General features: G+C 33.0%; 1 protein-coding gene across 1 annotated transcript in view; it reads right to left on the bottom strand.

Moving 5' to 3' along the window:
- cntn4 (contactin 4) overlaps positions 1 to 24,263 on the bottom strand; it is a 308,523-nt gene that overhangs the window by 140,475 nt on the left and 143,785 nt on the right. The window contains exons 6-8 of the mRNA XM_056460400.1: positions 20,487 to 20,589; positions 14,955 to 15,139; positions 3,588 to 3,727 (exon numbers count right to left, since the gene is read on the bottom strand). Coding sequence (XP_056316375.1) covers positions 3,588 to 3,727; positions 14,955 to 15,139; positions 20,487 to 20,589 — 428 coding nt within the window. The remainder of the gene's footprint in view (positions 1 to 3,587; positions 3,728 to 14,954; positions 15,140 to 20,486; positions 20,590 to 24,263) is intronic.

The raw sequence follows: 24,263 nt of genomic DNA, 5'->3' as shown, positions 1-24,263 counted from the left end.
TTCCCTCTCATTGCCAGAACAAGTGCTGGATATTTGGAAGCTTTTATGGTCTCAATTTTGTCTCTTGCTATTGTTTCGATAATTCCTGGAGTGGCCTATATAGGAGGTCCACAGGATGACAGTCTGCACTTCAGTGGATTCACTCTGATTTAGGTGGTTATAGAGATGCCATTAAGGAATACACTTTAAAGCGTCGGCCTCACAAGGTTAATAAAGATTGCTGGCAGATTTACTGTGTTGACTGTTACTAAATCTCTGATATAACCTAAAAATGAGAGAATAAATAACACATTTCTCAACATTCTGTGTATTTCACATAGCATTTAATACACAGCTCTCAGCATATATAAGTACACCCCTCACAAATCTTTTTTTATTCATATTTTTAATAGGAAGTTATACGCTATTATTTTTGTGCATATACATTAGATTAGTCAGTACTGAAGCCAAATCTGGAGCTTATCTATCACAATAGCTTACGATAACGGTCCAAAACTAGTACACACTAATTTATATGTAATAGAAAAATATCAAATACAAATTTAAAAAGAGGAAAAATCAAGAGAAGCAGAAAATAGAAAAATTTAGTTGAAATTTTGCAGGTTGTAATTTTTTTTTTTTTTGCAATATTTTGCTTGAATTTAATTGTATTATCTTTTGAGTTTTTAAATATGTTTGGTGATTAAAATATAATTTAAATAAATATAATAAATAATCTGTTTAATAAATCTGTTTTGTTTAAATGCACCAAAATATATTGCCTATATTCACCGGGAAATGGATCAAAATATTCATTTTCAAAATAGGGTGTACTCTATGTTACGCTGTTATGCTATGTATATCATACATTCGTTGTACTATTTTTCATGGCATAATTCACCCAAAAAAACTACTTCTGTCATGATTTGCTCATGCATTTCAAAGCCTGAATTAACTTCTGTGTGTGTAGAAGAATAGTTATTTAAATCTTAAATCCTAAATGTGGCCCCAAACAACACTGGACCTCATTGATTTTCAAAATATAAAAAAATATTTGACCCTGGACCATAAAAATTTAGGTTGCACAGGTATATTTTAGGCAATAGCCAAAAATACATTGTTTGGGTCAAAAATATAGATTTTTATTTTATACCAAAAATCATTAGAATATTATAAAAAGATTATGTTCCAGGAAGATATATTGTAAATTTACAGTAGGCCCACACGGAATCTGCGCGTACAGAATTCTGCAGATTTCCGCAGATTTTTAGCTCATCATTGATTCAGTTTATTTACTTGTGTAAATGTGTGTAAATTTATATTTAATCAGTTTTTTAATTAATTTCAGTAATATTATTGACTAATATGGACATATTTATATGATTTATTTGCAATACAGTTTGTAAAGTAATATTTTCTGTCTTTTAGTAGATATGTTATTTAAGAAACTTGCTTTGTTTACCAAATAAAGTGGATCTAATTTGATCTGCTTTGTAAACATGAAATAAAAGTTAAAAATGTATTATTTTTTGTTTCATATATTAAGGTTTTAGTTATGATACTCCCAAAATCATTCCGCATAAATCTGCAGATTTTTAACAAAATTCTGTGCAGAAATAGCAAAAAATGCAGATTCTGTCTGGCCCTAGTAATAAGCATTGCTAAGCACTTCATATATACAACTTTAAAGGCAATTTGATATTTGATATTTAGATTTTTTAACCCTCAGACTCCAGATGTTCAAATAGTTGTACAGTACCCTGAACAAATACATACATCAATGGACAGCAGATTTATTCAGATTCCAGAAAATCTCAAATAAAGACAACAACTGACACTTATTATAACACTTATGTTTTTGTCATCCAGGATCACGTTTAATTTCTAAATATGGAAAACTACACAAATACAAAAAAGATTGGTCCTAATTTACTTTATCAAACACACCTGTCTGTAATTAACAAGTGTGCCTTCAGATCTGACTTACTGTATGACTTATGCAGTCAAACTGGAGTTTGTACGTGCGAAATAGACCCTTTTCACACTTCCGGGTTTCTCAGTAGCGGAAGTCGTCATAGTTGGGAAAACTTAGAGTACAGCGAATGGGAGAATAAACTAATTTTTTTGCAATCACATTTGCTCAAATAATGAAAGAAAAAAAACTCCACGATGGTGTTATGAAGACTTTCAGAAAAAAGAAAAAATTGTGTGAGACTGATGACGGCAGCCAGAGGAAAGAATAACGTTAAATTTGCTGTCCTGTCCCATAGAAGCTGCTTTAGAAACCCCTTAGACAAGCGGTAATTCATTTTTAATTTGAAGCAAAGATGATATAATACATACATAAATACATATAAATGTTTATACATTTTAAATAAAATAAAAATATATAAAACTTTAAAGTATTTAAGATGCTGATGACTGTTAAATGCGTCAGGCTTGTAAAAAACGATCAATTTTGTTGTACGGCGCTGTGAAAAGGGGCGGGATTAAACAAGATGATTACACATAAAAAAAAGTGAGCGATTGGTCCATATTTTACATTTTTGTCCAGAGGGGTCATCTTTTGATCTTTGATTGGTCTCATGTGATGCGATTTCACTGCGCCACTGTGCAGCCACATCAAGAGCAATGGATATTAATTTAATTTAGCCAGTACGAGTATTTTTAATTTGTTGAGTTGCATCTAATGAATCACCATGTCTGAGCTAAAAATTCTCTTTCATTTTCAACTAAATAAAAAAGTCACCTACATCCAGAGCTTAATTTGTAAATGAATAATTCCCGGAACAAAACCAGGAAATAAAAGTTACTGTGACTGACGTCCACCAAACAATTTCAGTTTTCCCAGACATCATTAAATGGTGATAGCACAAAAAAAGACCATCACAGTTCTGAACGGTCTTTAATTATTCTGTGCCATATAAGGTTATAGGTCAGTCATGGAGAATAAAAACATGTAGCTACAAACACAAATCAATCCCTATTTAGTTCATGTCACTTTTATGTGGCAAGTGAAAAAGAAATAATTAAACGACTCACTCAGTCTAATCTTCAAGAAGAGTCATGTTTTCTGGCTGAATTGAGATCGCTTTGTTTCTGTTTCCCGCTATCCTGATCCACTCATGCAGTTTCATCTTCTCGAGATCTCTTTTGATCAGACTCATTATCAGATTTACTCGTATAGTTAAAAAAAATAACATATGTGTGACTGGCTCTTTGCCATTTTGCAAATATTATTTAGTTTGGCCACTATGCCATAATTTATTTTGGCTGCTCGTGACTCAATCACTAACAGATGAGAGTGATTGTAAAAATAAGGAAGTCGATTGGCTTAAAATATTGTTGATTGTCAATATTTACGGGACTTTTGCTTTAACTTGCGAATATCTGACATTTTCCAGAATAGGATCTGTCAAGATCTGGCTCAAATTAAGCACTGCCTACATCTTGCATGGTCTAAAGATCAATAAATTAACAGCAAATTTACACTGTAACTGAATTTCACTCTAGTCTTTAATGAAATTCCTATCATTACTCATTAGCAGTATCTGCACATCTGCTACAAAAGTCTGTTGACCGTCCTCAAACCTCAAAGGTGAACTGACCTCAGTGGGCTCCAGGTTTTCTCCATTCTTCATCCACCTGTACGAGGGTTTTGGTTTCCCCGTGGCCTTGCATTCCCACACCAGAGAGTCATCGATGGGCTTCTGCACATCCTGCGGCTTCTCAATTAACTGAGGCGAGGCTGAAACAACCAACAGCAGAGGTAATAATGACTACACAGAATTACTTTAACCTTGATTATGACCCGTTACGTGTCCTTCAAAAGCAGACTAACAGTACATTCTGGAGCCATGAACTGTGGGGAATGGTGTGATGTAATCACAATAATGCCACATAAGAAAACAACATTAGTGAAGGCGAAGCAGACGCAGGCCAACTGATTCACATTTCCACTTAGATGGGTGAACGGGTAGAAAATCACATCTAATATATTGGTACTGTCTAAAAGCTACAGCCATAAAATTCTTCAACCAGTTCCATTATGGTAAATTATGGCTTAATTTTAAACAAGCGCTATTGATCTTTATCTTTTAAATGCATGCAACTCAAACCTAGTAAATTATTGACCAACAATGCATTCAGAAAATCATTTATGGGTGTTTCTTTTCCTAAAAGGAAAGAAAAAAGATGTATAAGAATAGGTAAAATCATATTAAGCAAACAATTAACAATGTAAAACATGCTTTAATGCAATAATTAATGATAATTAACTATTTTCCTACACTGAAAAAAATTATTCAAAGATGATTCCTTGGATTTACTCAATTATTTTACGTTGAGTGGTTGTAAACAATTTATTTGGGTTGATTTTAAACAAACAAATTAAGTTGAACATTATTAAATTTAATTTGTTTGTTTAAATTCAACACAAATAAATAGTTTGCAACAGTTTTGCATGCAACACTTTTTTCAGTGTATCCTAACCCTCAGCCTGATAAAAAAGACTATTAAAATGTTGTGAGTCAAGAATTCAATTCTTTGTAATTTAAGTTTATTTGTATAGCACTTTTCAAAGCAGCTTTACAGAAGGCAAACATTATTGCATTACAATCAAATTTGGAAAAGTTAAGGATATTAGTTGCCATAACTTTGTTAGCAAACTTAATAACATAACTTAATAACAAACCAGCAATCTATGAGTTAAAATTTGCAATATATTTAAACTCTGATTTAAGTTCATTAAAGACTAAATCTGACAAAAAGACAATGGTGGCAAAAACTAAAAACAAAAATATATATATATATTTTAAAATAGATATTTTTAATCCTTTATAATTTCATGGCTTAAACAATTCAAAACCAATAGAAATTATAATACACCACAAATTATAACACACAATACAATAATACAATAAAAAGTAAAATAAAACATAAAATTGCTAAATATCACTTTTGGTCTACTTTGTTCACTGTGACTCTCTGATTGGTGGATTTTTTTTGCATAGTATCATGGGTAATGTAGTTTTTCTGCACTATCTTCACTATTAAACTGCTAGTTTTAAATTATTTTAATTAATGTGAACAGAAGGGCTCAACAAAAAGTATATCTAATCGATTAACAACTTCAGCACTGACACTTTAGGCTTGTTTTTCCAAAGGCTTATCACTTAATAAACAATTTACCATAACTGAATTTTCCTGGTAATTCAACTATCGCGATTAGTTTACATTCTGGAAAATTCATAAATGAATCCTTCTTTTGAGTCAAATCTTTGCAGCGAATCTTTTGATTTGGTTCACAAGAATGATTCAGTAATGGAAAAAGTTTAACAACTTACTGAAGGGGAAGAAAAACAATGAACAACTTGATATTCATTCATTTACTCATTCATTTTCCTTGGTCCCTTTATTAATCTGGGGTCGCCACAGCGTAATAAACCGCCAGCTTATCCAGCATATGTTTTACACTGCGGATGCCCTTCCAGCTGCAACCCAGTACTGGAAAACATCCATACACACTCATCCACACACATACACTATGGCCAAATTAGTTAATCCAATTCACCTATAGCACATGTGTTTTGACTGTGGGGGAAACCGGCGCACCGAGAGGAAATCCACCCCAACACAGGGAGAGCATGCAAACTCCACACAGAAATCTGTGATCCAGCCGGGACTCGATCCAGCCACCTTCTTGCTATAAGGTGGCAGTGCTAACCACTGAGCCACCATGTCATATAACTTTCTTCATTTTTATGCATTATCAGATTTTTTTGAAGCCTAAAACATCTCTATATGGACACTAACTGTGAATTGAGCAACAGAAATTCTTTAAAATCCTTGAGCTTAAAAAGAAAGTCAAACAGCTTTGGAAAAATGTCATAGGGAGAGAACTGTACTTTTAATTAAGTCTCTTTTTCTGCAAACCAGTCACATTTCCAGCACTGAAGAGCAAAATACAGCTTGAATGCTTTATTCAGTGGCAGTCAGTCTACAGTATCTGGCAGTCACTGGAAGTGTATTGACTTTTAAAGCCCACTGTTTAAATGAGAGTAAGCAGTCAGGGCCTGACTTAGCCTTGCCCACGGGGCACACAATCACACTCAACACTTCACGCCCACAAGTCAAACTTGAGAGGAACGAGAGGTAGAGAGGTCAAAATGAGCTCTCAGCATCTTTAACACCAACCGAAAGCTTGTTTAGTAGCATACTGTGATTATGATAGATAGACACTTCCACTGGCCATACTGTAGCAATCGTACTCTATCATGTAAGAAGCATTTTGTGAAACTTAAACCAAACCCAAGCCAAATACCACACTCAGACTACTCATTATGTCTCTAGGTTAAGGTGTAATAACACTGTAATAAAACTTCTAGTTCAAGAAAATGTTTGGTCATTTTTTAACTTGACCTACTTTATTCAATTTGTAAAATAAAATAAAATAAAATAAAATAAAATAAAATAAAATAAAATAAAATAAAATAAAATAAAATAAAATAAAATAAAATAAAACAAAATAAAATTCAATTAAATTCAATTAAATTCAATTCAATTAATTAAAAATAAATTAAATTAAATAAAACTAAAATAAATAAAGTACAATAAAAAACAATTAAATTAAATTAAATTAATAACAAGCCATTTAATAATAAATATTGAGGGCACTTTTACACACAAAACACAATTTAAGCCCCTTTTCATACGTGTGTCTAGATCCTAAAACTAAATACTTAATATAAATAATTAAGAGTAAAAGTTCTTTTGTAGTTGCTTTTATAAGTTAAACTGTAGAGTTTTTATTTTGCTTCAAAACTGGTTGTTAACAACAGAACTCTGAGCCATTCTCATTACAAACTAGACAACATGTTTGGTGTATGTTGTGTTTTTCAAATCCAGAATCACTAAAGCATGCAGCACACCAGACTGCATTTATATAATTGCAAGTCCTTCTCTAAAATAAAATAAAATAAAATAAAATAAAATAAAATAAAAAAATAAAATAAAATAAAATAAAATAAAATAAAATAAATAAAATAAAATAAAATAAATAAATAAAATAAATAAAATAAATAAAATAAATAAATAAAATAAAAAAAATAAAAAATAAAATAAAATAAAATAAATAAATAAAATAAAATAAATAAAATAAAATGAAAAAGGAAATAAAATAAAACAAAATAAAATAAAACACTCATATAATAATCAATACTGAGTACATTTAGACACAAAACATAATTTAAACCCCTTTTTCATGTGTGTGCCTAGATCCTAAAACTAAATACTTAATATTCATATTAAATTGTAAAAGTTATTTTGTGGTTGCTTTTAAAAGTTAAAACTGTAGAGCTTTTATTTTGCATGTTACCAACAGATCTCTGAGTCATTCTTATTACAAACTAGGCACAATGTTTGGTGTATGTTGTGTTTTTCAAATGCAGAATCATTAAAGCATGCAGCACATCAGACTGCATTTATATAATTGCAACCTCTTTCTCTCTAAAAAAATAAAATAAAATAAATAAATTAATTAATTAAATAAATTAAAAATAAATAAAAGAAAAAAAAATTAACAACCTAAATAAATAAATAAAATAAAATACTATTTAAATTATTAATAAAAAATATTTGGAGCATTACACTGTTTCAGAGTCTGGCCGGTAATGATAATTTTAAGCCCTGTGTTCTCCGGTGTGTGTAGATGTACAAAAGCAATACAAAGAACTAATGAAGGCAACAAAAAACATTTGTGGCCAATTGCTAATCAAGCAGAAATAAAGAAAGCAGGGCTTGCAGTGTCTCTCCTGCTGCTGGAAGTGATAAACATGAGCTACACTTATTGATCTGCTCGTTTCGCTGCTCTGCTGACCAATGTCTCGTAGGCCTAATTCCACAGGACTTCAAAATAACATTACAGATTTTTATCACCTGGCAAAGGGATGAGAGTGAGATGCAGACACAAGAATAGAAAGCTCTGAGTGTCTGTCTAATCCTAGAAGAACCACAGTGAGTGTTAATTTAAATGTGACATTGAGATAAATAAAAATGTTCAATGGTGTATATATTTCAAATATGATTTTTGTTGTCTCAATTAGCACTCAAAACCTTAACTTGCGGTGTTCAATTTGACATTTTAGTCATATGTATCTTTTCAACTAAATGTAATTGATATTTTGTTAATAATAATAATAATAATAATAATAATAATAATATAATAAATATAATAATAATAATATAAATAATAACAATAATAGTAATACTACTACTAATAATAAATATAATAATAATAATAATAATAATAAACATAACAATAATAATAATATAAATTATAACAATAATAGTAATTCTACTACTACTAATAAATATAATAATAATAAATAAAATAATAATAATAATAATAATAATAACAATAATAATAATAATAATAATAATAATAATAATAATAATAATCATCATAATCATAAATATAATAAATAACGGCGACGCAGCGGCACAGTAGGTAGTGCTGTCGCTTCACAGCAAGAACGTCGCTGGTTCGAGCCTCGGCTAGTTGGCGTTTCTGTGTGGAGTTTGCATGTTCTCCCTGCGTTCACGTGGGTTTCCTCCGGGTGCTCCGGTTTCCCCCACAAGTCCAAAGACATGTGGTACAGGTGAATTAGGAAGGCTAAATTATCCGTAGTGTATGAGTGTGAGTGAGTGTGTATGGATGTTTCCCAGAGATGGGTTGCAGCTGGAAGGGCATCCGCTGCGTAAAACATGTGGTGGATAAGTTGGCGGTTCATTCCGCTGTGGCGACCCCGGATTAATAAAGGGACTAAGCCGAAAAGAAAATGAATGAACGAATGAATAATAAATAATACATAATATAATAATAATAATAATAATAATAATAATAATAATAATAAACAATAACAACAATAGTAACACTACTACTAATAATAAATATAATAAACAACAACAACAACAACAGCAATAATAATAATAATAATAGCAAAATATAAATAATAATAATAATAAAATATAAATAATAATAATAATAATAGCAATTATAATAACAAATATAAAAATAAGTCATATTATATTATATTATTATATTATATTATATTATATTATATTATATTATATTATATTATATTATATTATATTATATTATATTATATTATATTATATTATATTATATTATAACCAACGTTTATAAGAATAAAGATATACAGTTGAAGTCAGAATTATTAGCCCCCTGAATTATCAGGCCCCCTGTTTATTTTTACCCCAATTTCTGTTTAATGGAGAGTTAAAAAATTCTAAACAATAGTTTTAATAACTCATTTCTGATACCTGATTTATTTTATCTTTGCCATGATGACAGTAAATAATATTTACTAGATATTTTTTAAGACATTTAAAGGCTTAACTAGGTTAATTAAGTAGGATAAGGTAATAAGGCAAGTTATTGTATAACGATGGTTTGTTCTGTAGACTATCGAAAATATATAGCCTAAAGGTGCTTAAAATTTAGACTTTAAAATGTTTTTTTTTTTTTTTTTTTAAAACAGCTTTTATTCTAGCCGAAATAAAAAAAAAAAAAGACTTTTTCCAGAAGAAAAAAACCATTATCAGACATACTGTGAAAATGTCCTTGCTCTGTTAAACAGCATTTGGGAAATATTAAAAAAGAAAAAAAAAATTCAAAATAGGGCTAATAATTCTGACTCCAACTGCATATAATAAGATATAATATTTATATACACACTTCATTAAAAAATGTTTAATGATCTTTTTAAAATACATAATCTTTTTAAGATGCTACTTTCAAATTAATATTTTGTCTTTGTTATTATTGATTAAATTAAATAATGATGTTAACAAACTATTTTTTAATGTAATCAACTCATGAGAAATTGCCATGCAAAAACCTTTGTTTAAGGTTCACTACATGTCTCCTTACACTGTGTCTGTCTTAAAAGCAGGAGAAGATGTGAGACAGAGGAGAAAACAACAGAAGCACAAGCCGAGCAAGCCTATCCCAATTATCATAAACATCCGGCAGGAGAACAAGAAGCAGTAGTGAAATAAAACCACGTCTATATGACCGGTCGCCTCACTTCATTACATTCACTTTTACAATCTGTGGAAGCTTTTTTTCTAATTAATTCATTTATATATTACCAGCACAATCCCATTAGGAGAACTTCCCTTTTCTAGGAACCTGTCCATCCAAATTGCACACAGTTTGGAATATAAACAATGAGACAACAGGGATAATAAAACATTAAGCGAGCTCCTATTCCTGTAAATGGGCCACTGGGCATGTGGATACAGCATTAGAGCCAGTGCTTGATCCCAGAAGGGGAGGATAAATCCCAGTGCTCTCTAGCCTACAGGTACTTACTTAATAGGGAGCTGTCTTGTATGAACAATGCCGCCGAGCCGACACGGCAGAGAAGGGAAAAGGTTATGAACCTCTCATTTTAAAGTCCATATTTAATATGCTTCTCTTCATAAGTCTCTAAGTCACATAACACTAACTAGAAACCTGGGCCTTGCCATTTGGGTCTTAATTTATAATTCATGCCAATTGCAATAGTAAACAAGTGTAGGCCGAAGGTGTACGTGCAATTAACAGAACATAAATGGTATTTCCATATAAATAAATCTATCTATAACCACCACGAGTGATTGAGTAGAGAAGTTGACCTCCAATAATTAGAAGTATTCTTAAAAATGTTCTATAATCTTTTATTCTTTGATCTGTCTTAAAGGGCCAGTTCACCCATAGCTGAAAATCCTGCCATCATTTACACATCATTCATTTCTTATAAATCTGTTTGTCTTTTTTTTCTTCTGATAAACACAAAACAAGACACTGTATTTTGAAAACAAATCTGGAAACCAGCAACCACTGACTTCCATATTATTCTGTTTATGGAAGTCGATGGTTACCAGTTTTCAGCTTTCTTCAAAATATCTTCTTTTGTATTCGACGAAGAAACTCATATTTTGGAACCGCTTGAGTTACAGTATTAGGTGGTGTGTAACTTATCATTTTTAGGGTAAACTATCCCTTTAACGACTACAGACCAGAGTGTTTTATTTTGTTCCAAACATATCAGTTACCTAAATGACCAGGACATTACTTTGCCCATACCCTTACGCTTAATTTTCACAGAAACTATTACAAACATTTAAGTAGGCACTTATTTACATTGAATATGCTTTCGGTTTGTATAAAATCAACTAAATAAATTTTGATTGATGTAGAAACCAAGATGCAACACATTGTCCTTGACCCTTATACTACATTAAAAAGCTATTAAAAAGACAGTTTTTGCTAAACAAGTATAAAGAACAACATTTAATCAGTTTTGTATTGTTTGTTAGTTTTTACGCTTTCTGAACTAACTGTTGAATCAAAGATTTGATTCGGATAATAAAAATAATTACAGCAATTTAAACTGGTTCATAGAAAAATTGAAGCTTTCAAACTTGCAAGACCAATGGGGTATATATATACACACACAGACTTTTAATTTCAACCAGCCAGCCTTGGTGCTTCCATTATAAAATAGCCACGTTTAAAAATCAGTGATCTTCACTGCCTGATAGATTTACGATATAAAGTGGGTCTCAGACCAGACAAGAAGCACTGCATTAAATGTCTTTAAAATATGACTATTTATTTTATCCCAGTATTTTCAATGGAGTTTCTGCGCTCGCCTGCTAATCCTGAAGGTGCTGGTGGTTACACAGTCGTTTATCTTATTTTACGCTTGAACAACTGAATGCTGAAGTCTATTTAACTGAGTGTATTTTAATTCTATTACAACATCGATGCTGTAAAAGGAACCTTATGAAATTGAAAATAGTCACAATAAAGCTTTCACTGGAAGTTTATCATTGGCTGAAAAACACTAGCTGTGAATATACCCAATTATGAGTCACAAATATTTGTCTTTAAACCCTTTATAGAGCACTCATTGAAATACTCATAGGAAAAACCTTGGAGTGTTACTTGGGGTAAATACAACATTTTTGAGATTTTATGATTGTAAAACTTATAGATTCCAATCAACAGCCCCTTTCATACATGAAGTCCTTTCCGAAAAATTACCGGCAATTTTCGGGAATGGTTTGTATGCTCGAATGGCCCTTTTTGAAAGTACCGGCAATTTTCCGGAGAGAGAAGTTGTAACATTACCGGTAATTTGCCAGGATGCTGCTCTTTGTGAACGCAGAAGGAAAATTGCCGGAAAGAGCGCATTCACGATTAGAACAAGCTGGCGTGAGACGTCTACTCCAGCCAATCAGAACATTCAGACATATTCACATTCGTGCTGTTTTAGAAAATAAAAGCCTTTAAATATTTTTCCGGACACATTTATCTGCTAGATGTTAGTCAGATAACGTTTCTATGTTCCTTCTTAATGCCAACTATGTAAAAAATTATCAATAAAATGCTCATGATAAACTGCTGTTTGTTTACCTTTATGCTCTGCTTCAGTTGCTTAACGCGTGTGTATGTGAAGCAGCCGGTGAGCGCCGTCACACACACGTATTATGTACATCTTGACATGCGAAAATGTTCCTCGACAGGTTTTCATCAAAGTTGTTCACAATACTTATCCATCCACAGAATTTGTAATTTAGTCAAATGTCTAAACCTTCAGCTGCGGTTCGCGCTTCTGCCTTTGAATGTCTCTGAGACAAAGCAGCTGCATGCAGGGCTTGACATTAACACCCGCCAACCTGCCAAATGCGGGTAGATTTCAGTTGTGGCGGGTTAGACAGACACTCTCACTAGCTACTTCGGCTGGTTGTATATCATTTTTAAATTGTAGTTTTCTTAAAAGCAGAGTTCGACAATAAGGAGGGACCAATATGCGTGATAATGCGATCTTAGAATTGAGAAGCAGCACGACTGACAAAACTATTTGTGTTCATGCGAGCAAAAATAAGCAGGTGAAGACCAAATGAGAGAATGATCACTCGCACTAACAGCTGCTGTGATGCATGTGACTGTTTAAAAAACGTGCGTGCTTCCGTTTCCTTGTGTGAAGCAACAGTGCCTAGAAACGCAACTGGTGTGATCGTTTTTTTTTTCAAATAGACTAGACAAAAAGTTAAGCTCATGCTGCTTTCAAGAGCTCCAGATTAGTTTTTTTGTAAGTAGCACCGGTTACTTTTGCTTTAACCATTCTTTGAACAGATTATTAATTGGCCTAATGTTAACCGTGTGCGTGTGATCATCCTTTCATTACCACACATGGTATGTTATTCACCTGCCTTCTTTTGCTTGCCGTTATTTTTGTTAATATGGTTTAATTATCATTTTTTACAACAACATTGCTTTAAGGGGAGATTAACTCCCTTATGTGTAGTTAAGTGGTGATCTGGGGCCATTAGCCAGGACAGATTACTGTGCATAATATTAGATACACAATAATTGACAATAATTCTTTTTTAAATGTTAACTGTTTTTTTAAGAAATGTTTTGTTAAATAAAAAGTATAGTGTACAGCTATATTTTGCTTGTTTTGACACATTTAAAATTTGTGGCTAAGAAATAATCGTTTATTTATGTTTAGTGTGGTCAGAGATAAATTTGGTAAATCCTTTATTTTGAGCTCTGAAAAGTGTGAATTAAAAACTAATTGTAATACGACACTATGAAACTCATTTGCTCATGCACATTGAGCAAGCTCATACATGACACACAAAAATTGAAATAAACGAGGAGGCATGTGAACATAACACAAAATCTAAATCAAGTAATTTTAGCTTGTCAAAGTCATATTTATCCATATAAAATATATTTTCCCAACAACATAATTGTGGCTAGTGAAAATGCGCAGTGGCTAGCAACGTTGGAAAAGTACTAGCCACAGTGGCTGGTGATTAAAATAATTAATGTCAAGCCATGGCTGCATGAATGCCAAAGCTTTAAATAAAAGGGAAACCATCAACAAAAGACCCTTTCTATGTGCAGCCGTTTAGAGCTCATTTCTGGTTAATGATGCCAGAATTTACCAGTATTTTAGAATGGATGTGTGAATGGTCTTTTCCGGAAAAATCCCAGAACATTATTACCTGTGTGAACAGCGCTTATTGGAGTTTATAGGTAAAGTCGTTCTAGAAAATTTCCAGATATTTACGGGTATCACTGTGTGAAAGGGGCTAATGTCAATGAAGTTAAAATATATGATTCTTCACTTGATAAAAAAAAGAAAATTACCTCATCATTTATTTTGTTGAACCCCATCAACTTCCATAGTAGAAACAGAAAATAATATTTATAAGAAATGTAAAGTTTGAACAAGCGAGTAAATGATGACAATTTTCATTTTTGGGTGAACTATCCCTTTAAATCTATGCCATTATTTTTAGTTTTATAATGTGGCAGGTCCTATATTGCTTCCAAAATAACAGCTTCTTTTTAATATGCCACACAATCACAAGTGTCATTCATGACCAGAAGCAAACAATCAAGCACCTTTTAAACTAAGCCTTTAATCCTGAATTTATTCAAGTGCGTCCAAAAGTCTCTAAAAAAAAAAAGAAAAAAAAAATTGAAATCAACTACTTCTTGACAATCACATAGAAAAATCCGATGTCAGATCCAGATGCCGCTCTGCTGAGTGTTTTTCTGGCATATGTGTCCTTCATCTAAGTCTAGCGAAATTTAACAGCTTTGATCTGGAGTCAAATTGGATCCCAATCATGATGCCATCTGGTAGAGCGGCGCACACAGAGGGTCAGGCACAAGGTCACCCTCTCATCTTTTTAATCTGGATAAAAATATTAGAGGCATCACGAGCGCGAGGCTTTAATCAGTTTGATGCACCGTTAAAGCACAACATCCGGCCTTAAGTTGATTCTCTGCTGGTCAGAGTCCTGCATCATGTCCTTCACTTCAATGAACGTGACGTGTGGCTTTAGCCGTTCAAATATTCATGCCTCTCAGGGCAACTTACCAAAGAAAGAGAGCTTTCCCTGCACGGAGTTTCTTCCTTTGCTGTTTTCTGCCACACACTCGTATGTACCCGCGTCCTCCTGCTGGAAGTAAGGGATTTCCATCACGCCGCTGGTTTTCCTTACATCCACCTTACGGGCGAAAGGGACTCCATCTACTCGACGCCAGCTTATAGATGGTACAGGACTGAGGTGGAGGAGATATCACAAAAACAGACAAATTCAAGGATTACAGTGAGGATGTATAGAAACTTACAATACATATTAATTAATTAAAATAAATAATTGTGACTACACTGAAAAAAGTGTTGCATGCAAAACTGTTGCAAACAAATTATTTGTGTTGAATTTAAACAAACACAATATAAATGTAATAATGTTCAACTTCATTTGTTTGTTTAAATTCAGCCCAAATAAATTGTTTGCAACCACTTAACGTAAAAAAAAAATTGAGTAAATCCAAGGAATCATCTATAAAATCTTCACAATTCTGAGTGATGAAAAGTCGCTAGATTAAATTATACTATTTTCTTTATTTTTATAGATGTTAGTGAACTTTAAAGAGGACCTGTCATGCTCCTATTTACAAGTAAAAAAAGTATCTGATGTCCCTAGAGTGTGTATGTGAAGTTTCAGGCAGGGATGGGCAAAAATACATTGAAATGTATTTAAAAATAAAATACCAAATACCTCCTTTTTAGGTGTATCAAAGTAAACTAAAAAAATACAGCAGCCATAAATGTATCAAAATAAAATACTGTATTTTTGTATTTTCGCATGAACCTTCTTTGCAAACCTTCCATGAACAGGCCTATTTGATCAATGGCTCTACTATTAAACGTGAAGTAAACAACATTTGATCGCAACAGCTTTTCTCTGAGCAAGATTTAGGAGATTCTCTGCCAACTCGCTCACCTCTACTCTTACTGTACATAAGTAGATATAGATTTTTTTGTACGATTCTCATACAGAAAGCCCTGTTCAATGGAGATAATGAGTTAGAATATACTACAATAGCTGTTAATTATGTTTCCACCCATTGTATGACCAGTAAAATTAATATAATCTCCGAATAATGACTATTCAATCTCTTAACATTCTTATATTTAAAAAGGGTGATATGTGAAGTGTTTCATTTTTAAATGATTTTTTTTCAAAGAATTTTTCATAAATCGATTTTCTTTTTGCAATTTAACTCTTCAGTAGATGCATGATTCAGTGTGATTTCTAAAAACTCAGTCAACAAAACTGTTTTTATGTCATTTCCATATGTGATTTTCACATAATTTCTTCAATGCACAACATAAAAACATGATATCTCAAAATGACAAAAAATTGAGTTTTCAATTTTCGCAAATAATCTCTTCATATATACCCTGCTGGTGCCATATAACTGGAGTCAGGTGTTTTTGGCTAGTCTGTATAGACTGAATTGCTGTATTATTACCTCTTTATGTTTCATATATTGTTTCATACATTGTCCCACTTTGACATCTTTATGCAGACATATTTCCTCTTCATTAACAATACTACTTCTCTAAGCATTGACCACCTTCTTCAGTATAAATCAATTTTCTGTTCTAATCTCAAGTCATTTTTATGATGTCATCGTGTAGACTTCTTACAAAGTATTTTACAGTATTTGAAACTACAAAAATGCAAGACACTAAAGTATTTTGATACAAAATAGTGAGCCATTTTCATAAACTCTATCAATTACAAATGACAAAATACTATTTTGTCTTTGAAATACATATTTGAAAAATATGTACACTCTCAAAATACATGTATGCGAGCTGTCAATGGAGTGGTACCTTTTCAAAAGGTACAAATTTGTACCTACAAGGTCCATATTAATACCTGAAGGGTACATATTAGAACCTAAAAAGTACAAAAATGTTCCTCTTAATTTTTAGGTACTAATATATACTTTTGAGGTACCAATATGGACCCTTTAACTACAAATGTGTACACCCCAGTGACAGCTTGCGTACCTTTATTTCTGAGAGTGTATCATAAATACTGCCCATCCCTGGTTTCAGCTCAAAATCCCACACAAATAATATTTTATAACTCTTTGAAACTGCCCCTTTTAGACTTAGATCCAAATTGTGCTATTGGGTGACTGTCGCTTTAAATTTATTGTGCTTCCAGCTCTCTTTACAAAAGAGGTAGGAGCTACAAACGCCTATACATCAGCATAGCAGCAGATTCAAAACAGGACTAAATTTATCTCCGTGTACAACTGAAAATGTGAAGTGGCTCAGAAAAAGGCAATCTATGGAAACTACAGTGTTCATTTGTGCATTCTGAAACTCCACATTTATAATGCTTGTTAGTCACTCTAGAAAACTCTAATGGATGACGGCTGCTTCTCACTCAGGGCTGTTTATGCTAACAAGTGAGAAATCATCACTAATGGGCAGGGCTTTTCCTCTCTGTTGACATCAGACATGTACAAAGGGAGAATGTAAATCAAAGTGTTTCTGCAGACTGTTGTTATGAAGTGGGATTATAAAAAATAGAATGAATTAATTTTTGCCATTAGAGGCTGGCTATATTCACACTGTTGCCACACAACTGTTTAAACCCTTTATAAATGTTTTTTCATAATAAGTTCCCTTTAAACACTGCTTGATGCAAATTTTTGAGGAAAATGATATTAGATAAAAGTCAGTAGTATGAGATGTAAATTAATTTCTGTAAAAAGACAGAATTGGATGATGTATTGCATTTACAAGTTCAAGATTGCAATCACAATTGTGAGATAAAAATCTGATAAAAAAGTTTCAAAAGTGAGCGTTCTCAGTAACTTTTTTACTGGAACTCCCACTCACGTCAAAGTTCTCTGACATGACTCTGAAACTTTAGAACCACAACCCAAATTTCACAATCCAAAACAGCGTCTCGTTGTACTAACTGTGTGAAACTGTGGTAAAACTTATTAAAACTTCTGTTTGCCTGTGTCTCAATAAACTCAGAATAACACTGAGCAGTGTGGAAATTATACTGTCATTTTTCACACAAAATATTACTTTTCAGTGTGTTTTTATTGATTGCTAGCAATGGCTTATTTCTGTTTTTTTTTTTTTTTAGTTTTTTTAAGTCTTTTTTAAGTTTAGCTCCAAGTTGTTCAACAGACCTGCCTAGACGCTTCTATACCTAAGAGCTTGATTAGCTGGTTCAGATGTGTCTAATAATTAGGGTTGGAGCTCTGCAGAGCATCACCCCCCTCCAAGACTGAATTTGGGCATCCCTGCATTAGATGAACTAAATATGGACATTTTGGCTATATACAGTTGAAGTCAGAATTATTAGACCCTCTTTGAATTTTTTTTTCTTTTTAAAATATTTCACAAATGATGTTTAACAGAGCCAGGAAATTTTCACAGTATGTCTGATAATATTTTTTCTTCTGGAGAAAGTCTTTTTTGTTTTATTTTGGCTAGAATAAAAGCAGTTTTTAATTTTTAAAAACGATTTTAAGGACATAATAAATTAGCCCCTTTAAGCAACATTTTTTTTCAACAGTCTACAGGCCAAACCATCATTATACAATAACTTGCCTACTTACCCTAACCTGCCTAGTTAACCTAATTAACCTAGTTAAACCTTTAAATGTTTAAGATTAAATAAATCAGTTATTAGAAATGAGTTATTAAAACTATCATGTTTAGAAACGTGTTGAAAAAATTTTCTCTCTGTTAAACAAAAATTGGGGAAAAAATAAACAGGGGGACTAATAATTCTGACTTCAACTGTATGTACTGTATGCTAAAAAGCATTAGTATTAGGACATCATTTCTTTTGATACATGAGTTCTGAGGTTCACAGCATTATGATGTTGCTATAGTACTTTAAGACCCAATTAACATACTGACACACATGTAGTCATCACCCAATAATTTTCATTCAGTTAAGACAAAGTCACCAGATTCTGTGTTTGGTCACAATATGGACGAATAAATGGTCTTTAGTGTTAATAGTAGGAACACTCACTCTGGTCCCCCCAGGCTCTGCGAACCAAAACAATCCCTTACAATTGGCTTAAGATTGGAGAGCTAAATTCGGGACATTGCAACCTGCAGAACCTGGGAACTTAAAAAATAAATAAATAAATAGAAAAAGTAACAGTAAAGACCCCATTAAATCTACTTTTAGGGGTTTTATATTTGAAAATGTTTGCCTTACAAGCGAATATGCTCCAATACATTGATACCATTTGTATTATTGTACTTTCACCAAAATGGATCAATGATTTTGATGACATCACTCTGCATTTCAGCTTCTCATCCGGTTTTTAGTCCAATCAAATGCTCTCTAGAATCTGAGTCATCCTTTTGTCTACACTCAAAATAGGCAGTTTTCTGTTTACTCCAGTCCAGAAACACAACAGAACAGGGTTACATGAACACACAGAATAATGCTGTGTTTCATGGCACTTCAGAGAACCTTTAAAGTCCACATCAAATTTAATTTAACAATTTTGTTTTGCTAGCGCACACTTTTATTCTTAAGGTGAACAACTACTCCATGCAAGTTAATTCATTAAAAAAATGTTTTGGTAATATTTAATCAAAATCTAATCACTTGTTTCCTCTCTGTAATGGCAGTCCTTCTCTGATGATGTCAGTTTGATGGCTTGGACGAGGGATGCTAAGCCACGCCCATCCACTTGTTAGTTAACTGTGAGTAAGTAATGAGAGAAGGAGTGCAAAAATAGAACCCCTCTCCTAACTCAATATCCCATTGTTGCTACCAATACGTCATCATGAAAAAACAGTCTGCAGCAACTTCCAGTTCACACAGCTCTAAGTGATATCTATGTGTATATAATTATTTGAGGGGGGATGTGTTACGTTTCCCATATGTTTTGTTGTTTGTTTTGTGTTTCTCTTTCTCGTCTCTCTTCTGTTGTGTACTCTGTCCTGTTCAAGGTGTGCAACCAAAAGTGATCTATTTAATATAAGCTTGTGCAGCTCAATTTAGTATTTATTGAGAAGTCGAATGATCTTGAGAATTGAGAATTGGATTATCAGATTAGCTCTTGTTTTGCTAATGGCTAACAGTGTGTATTTTACGAGGACTCTAGTAATTTTGAGCAGCATAGTTTTTTTGTGTTAGTTAGTTTATGGGGGAGTTGCCATATTTGTAATTATGTTTTGGAATAGGTAGGAGGTTACGTTAAGCGTTGCATTCGCTGAAGATCACGGTTTTGTTTCTGCATTTTTCTTTTGTTAGTAAGTTTAGTTGGTTGGGGTTTATTTAGATTGTTTTACTATATTCATTTCTTTGTTTTGCCAACACTCCTGTTTTTTCCTTTAATTCTGTTATTTACAATTACATTCTATATTCATTCTTTGATATGCTCTGTTTAATAAATTGTACATTTTAGTTTCACTTATCCATCGGTTGTGTGTTCTCATTTTCACCCAGCACCATTATAGAGACTCACTGAATGTTATGTCTCATCCAACTTAATAACTTAAACAGGTAACAATGAAGTATATAGCAAATTCTCTACAGATACTTACTTTCCCAAAGCAAAACACTCCAGGCGCACAGTTGAACCTTTGGCCACTTGTACGACTTCCGGGAACTGTACTTCAATCTTTGGCTCATATTCTCCCATAACACCTACAAAAAGAAACATTCATTTGTCACTCGCAAGAAGAAATATTGCAATTATATTGAACAAAAGCTATCAATTACTCTATCTGCAACTGCAATTTCCAATCTTTCTCTTTCACTATTGCTGCATAATTTAATTCGCACCTTCTGAAAGGTTTCTGGGATTGCGGGAGCCCTGATATCTGTTTTTTTTTTTTTTTTTTATGTGAGGTGTGCTATCGGCCAGGAGACTAAGCTGTCTGAGGGACTCAAAGAGATGCTTATCTGCAATGTCTAACGCTGGACGTTTATGTCAGCGCTGCCAAATAGGAAGGGTTGAAGAGAGGCAATCATCTCCTTCTGTAGCGCCTCAGGTAGAGGGACATGTACAATGGGCTTTGAAATTGTGCCTGGAGATCACACTGCGAAAGTAGCCTTTGAGTGGCTCATGTTGGTCAAATACAAACATCAGGATTTTAGACAACCTGAGGTACAGCACAATACAGACAAGGCATCGGTTGGATGTCAGCCAGTTGGACGTCATGCACAGACAAACACAGACTTGAATAGCTATCTTTATGAGGACTTACCGTATATGATTTTATGCGGTAAGGATTTATTTATAATGTACAGATCGTGTATTCTATCTTCATACCCCAACCCTACACACACTCACACGAAAAAACCTTTCGCATTTTAAAAATACTTGATTCCGTGTGATTTATGAGGCCATTTTCCCCATGGGGACCACATTTTTTTTTCTCCCAAGTCCAAATTCACTGGTATTGATACTTGTTGGGAGAATGAGTTCCCCACACACAAAGTACACACACACACACACAAGCATGCACGAAAAAACGCAAAAATTAAAACAAAAATGCACACGCACACACAAGCACACACACACATTTACTTTCAACTGGCTATCATCCTTAACTGCCTTAAGAATAAAATATTATGACCTAAATGTCATTAATGTAAATTAAAATTAACATTCTATTATAATATATTTAAAATCCAGTTTATTCCTGTAAAGGTGAATTTTCAGCAGTCATTAGTCTTCACCCAGCAGGCACACAATGTCAAAAGACGTTAATATTAGGTTAGATTTAAATCATGACATCAGGTGACCAAAATCCAACGTTGAGCCAACATCTTAAACCAACGTCATATTGATGTCAAATATTGACATTTACTCGTCAGGTATGGCAACCAAAATCCAATGTCTGATAGATGTTATAGTGGTAACGTCCACACAACGTCAAGCTGTAACATCATTAGACGTTGACGTTTAGTTGATTTTAGGTTGTGTTGGAAAGTGATCAAAATCTAACGTCGAGCCAACATCTTAAACCAACGTCATATTGACGTCAAACACTGACATTTATTCATCAGGTTTGGCAACCAAAATCCAGTGCCTGATAGACGTCATAGTGGTAACGTCCACACAACATCAAGCTGTAACATCATTAGACGTTGATGTTTAGTTGATTTTAGGTTGTGTTGGAAAGTGATCAAAATCCAACGTCGAACCAACATCTTAAACCAACGTCATATTGACGTCAAACACTGACATTTATTCATCAGGTTTGGCAACCAAAATCTAGTGTCTGATAGACGTCATAGTGCAAATGTCCTGACATCATTAGACATTGATATTTAGTTGATTTTAGGTTGTGTTGAAAAGTGACCAAAATCCAACATCGATCCAACATCTTAATCTAATGTCATATTGACGTCAAACACTGACATTTATCCGTCAGGTATGACAACCAAAATCCAACGTCTGATAGACATCATAGTGGTAACGTCCACACAACGTCAAGCTGTAACATCATTAGATGTTGACGTTTAGTTGATTTTAGGTTGTGTTGGAAAGTGATCAAAATCTAACGTCGAGCCAACATCTTAAACCAACGTCATATTGACGTCAAACACTGACATTTATTCATCAGGTTTGGCAACCAAAATCCAGTGCCTGATAGACGTCATAGTGGTAACGTCCACACAACATCAAGCTGTAACATCATTAGACGTTGATGTTTAGTTGATTTTAGGTTGTGTTGGAAAGTGATCAAAATCCAACGTCGAACCAACATCTTAAACCAACGTCATATTGACGTCAAACACTGACATTTATTCATCAGGTTTGGCAACCAAAATCTAGTGTCTGATAGACGTCATAGTGCAAATGTCCTGACATCATTAGACATTGATATTTAGTTGATTTTAGGTTGTGTTGAAAAGTGACCAAAATCCAACATCGATCCAACATCTTAATCTAACGTCATATTGACGTCAAACACTGACATTTATCCGTCAGGTATGACAACCAAAATCCAACGTCTGATAGACATCATAGTGGTAACGTCCACACAACGTCAAGCTGTAACATCATTAGACGTTGACGTTTAGTTGATTTTAGGTTGTGTTGGAAAGTGATCAAAATCTAACGTCGAGCCAACATCTTAAACCAACGTCATATTGACGTCAAACACTGACATTTATTCATCAGGTTTGGCAACCAAAATCCAGTGCCTGATAGACGTCATAGTGGTAACGTCCACACAACATCAAGCTGTAACATCATTAGACGTTGATGTTTAGTTGATTTTAGGTTGTGTTGGAAAGTGATCAAAATCCAACGTCGAACCAACATCTTAAACCAACGTCATATTGACGTCAAACACTGACATTTATTCATCAGGTTTGGCAACCAAAATCTAGTGTCTGATAGACGTCATAGTGCAAATGTCCTGACATCATTAGACATTAATATTTAGTTGATTTTAGGTTGGAAGTTGGACATTGAAGTCGGACTGACATTGGGTTCTGATGTCAACCCAATTTTAATTTTTAAACAAAATGCAACGTCCCCAAGACATTGGGGTTCAACTTCAATCTGACGTCATGTTGTCATCCTGTGCCTGCTGGGCAGTGTCACATGATCATTTATAAATCCAATCCACAGAATGAAGTTATTTTTTAAAATGAAAATGTTATTAACCTTAAACTTTAATACACATATTTCTTAAGATGTTCAGATATTGCTTCATATTGAGACCAATTAAACACTTTATTATTAGTAAAAGTCTACTGTGATTATGGAACAATTTGATGAAACAAATGGGTTATTATTAGGCAATTAAAGTTAATTGCTTATTCTTATAATATAATGGGTGTTTCAAAATTAACAAAAGAATAAAAAAATAAATAAAGCAATTGTTTTTCTTCAAACAATGACAAGTAAAAAAAATATTTTTAATAAAATGTTCAATTGATAAGATTAAAAATCAATCTAAACCTCCAGGAAACCAGAAAGTACCAAGTGGTTTGGAAGAAGTTTATTTCATGCTGTCAGAAAGATTAGATTTTGTTTGTATGTTATGATATTTGACAATTTCTTTTTATCGCCCTTGTACATGAGTGTGATCAAATTGTAAACCCACAGAGAAGCAACAATTAGATCAGTCTAAGACAAATGACCTTTCATACTGGGGGGCCTTTGATAATGCCAGCCTAGAGGCACCAAAACATGCTTCCACAGCATCTTAGAATGTGCAGAGAAACAGCTTATTAACCTTTGAATAAACTTTGTATAACATGTAAATGAAAATGAATAAATAAACAAAAGACTGCTTGAAAATTCTCCATTTGTACTGTATTTATTAGGTAAAATGTTAGTGAAATGTTAAAATTTG

The sequence above is a fragment of the Danio aesculapii genome, chromosome 6 (assembly GCF_903798145.1).
Source record: "Danio aesculapii chromosome 6, fDanAes4.1, whole genome shotgun sequence".
NCBI lineage: Eukaryota > Metazoa > Chordata > Actinopteri > Cypriniformes > Danionidae > Danio > Danio aesculapii.
The sequence above is the reverse complement of the archived record's forward strand: the minus strand, read 5'-3'. Positions and strand labels throughout refer to the sequence as shown.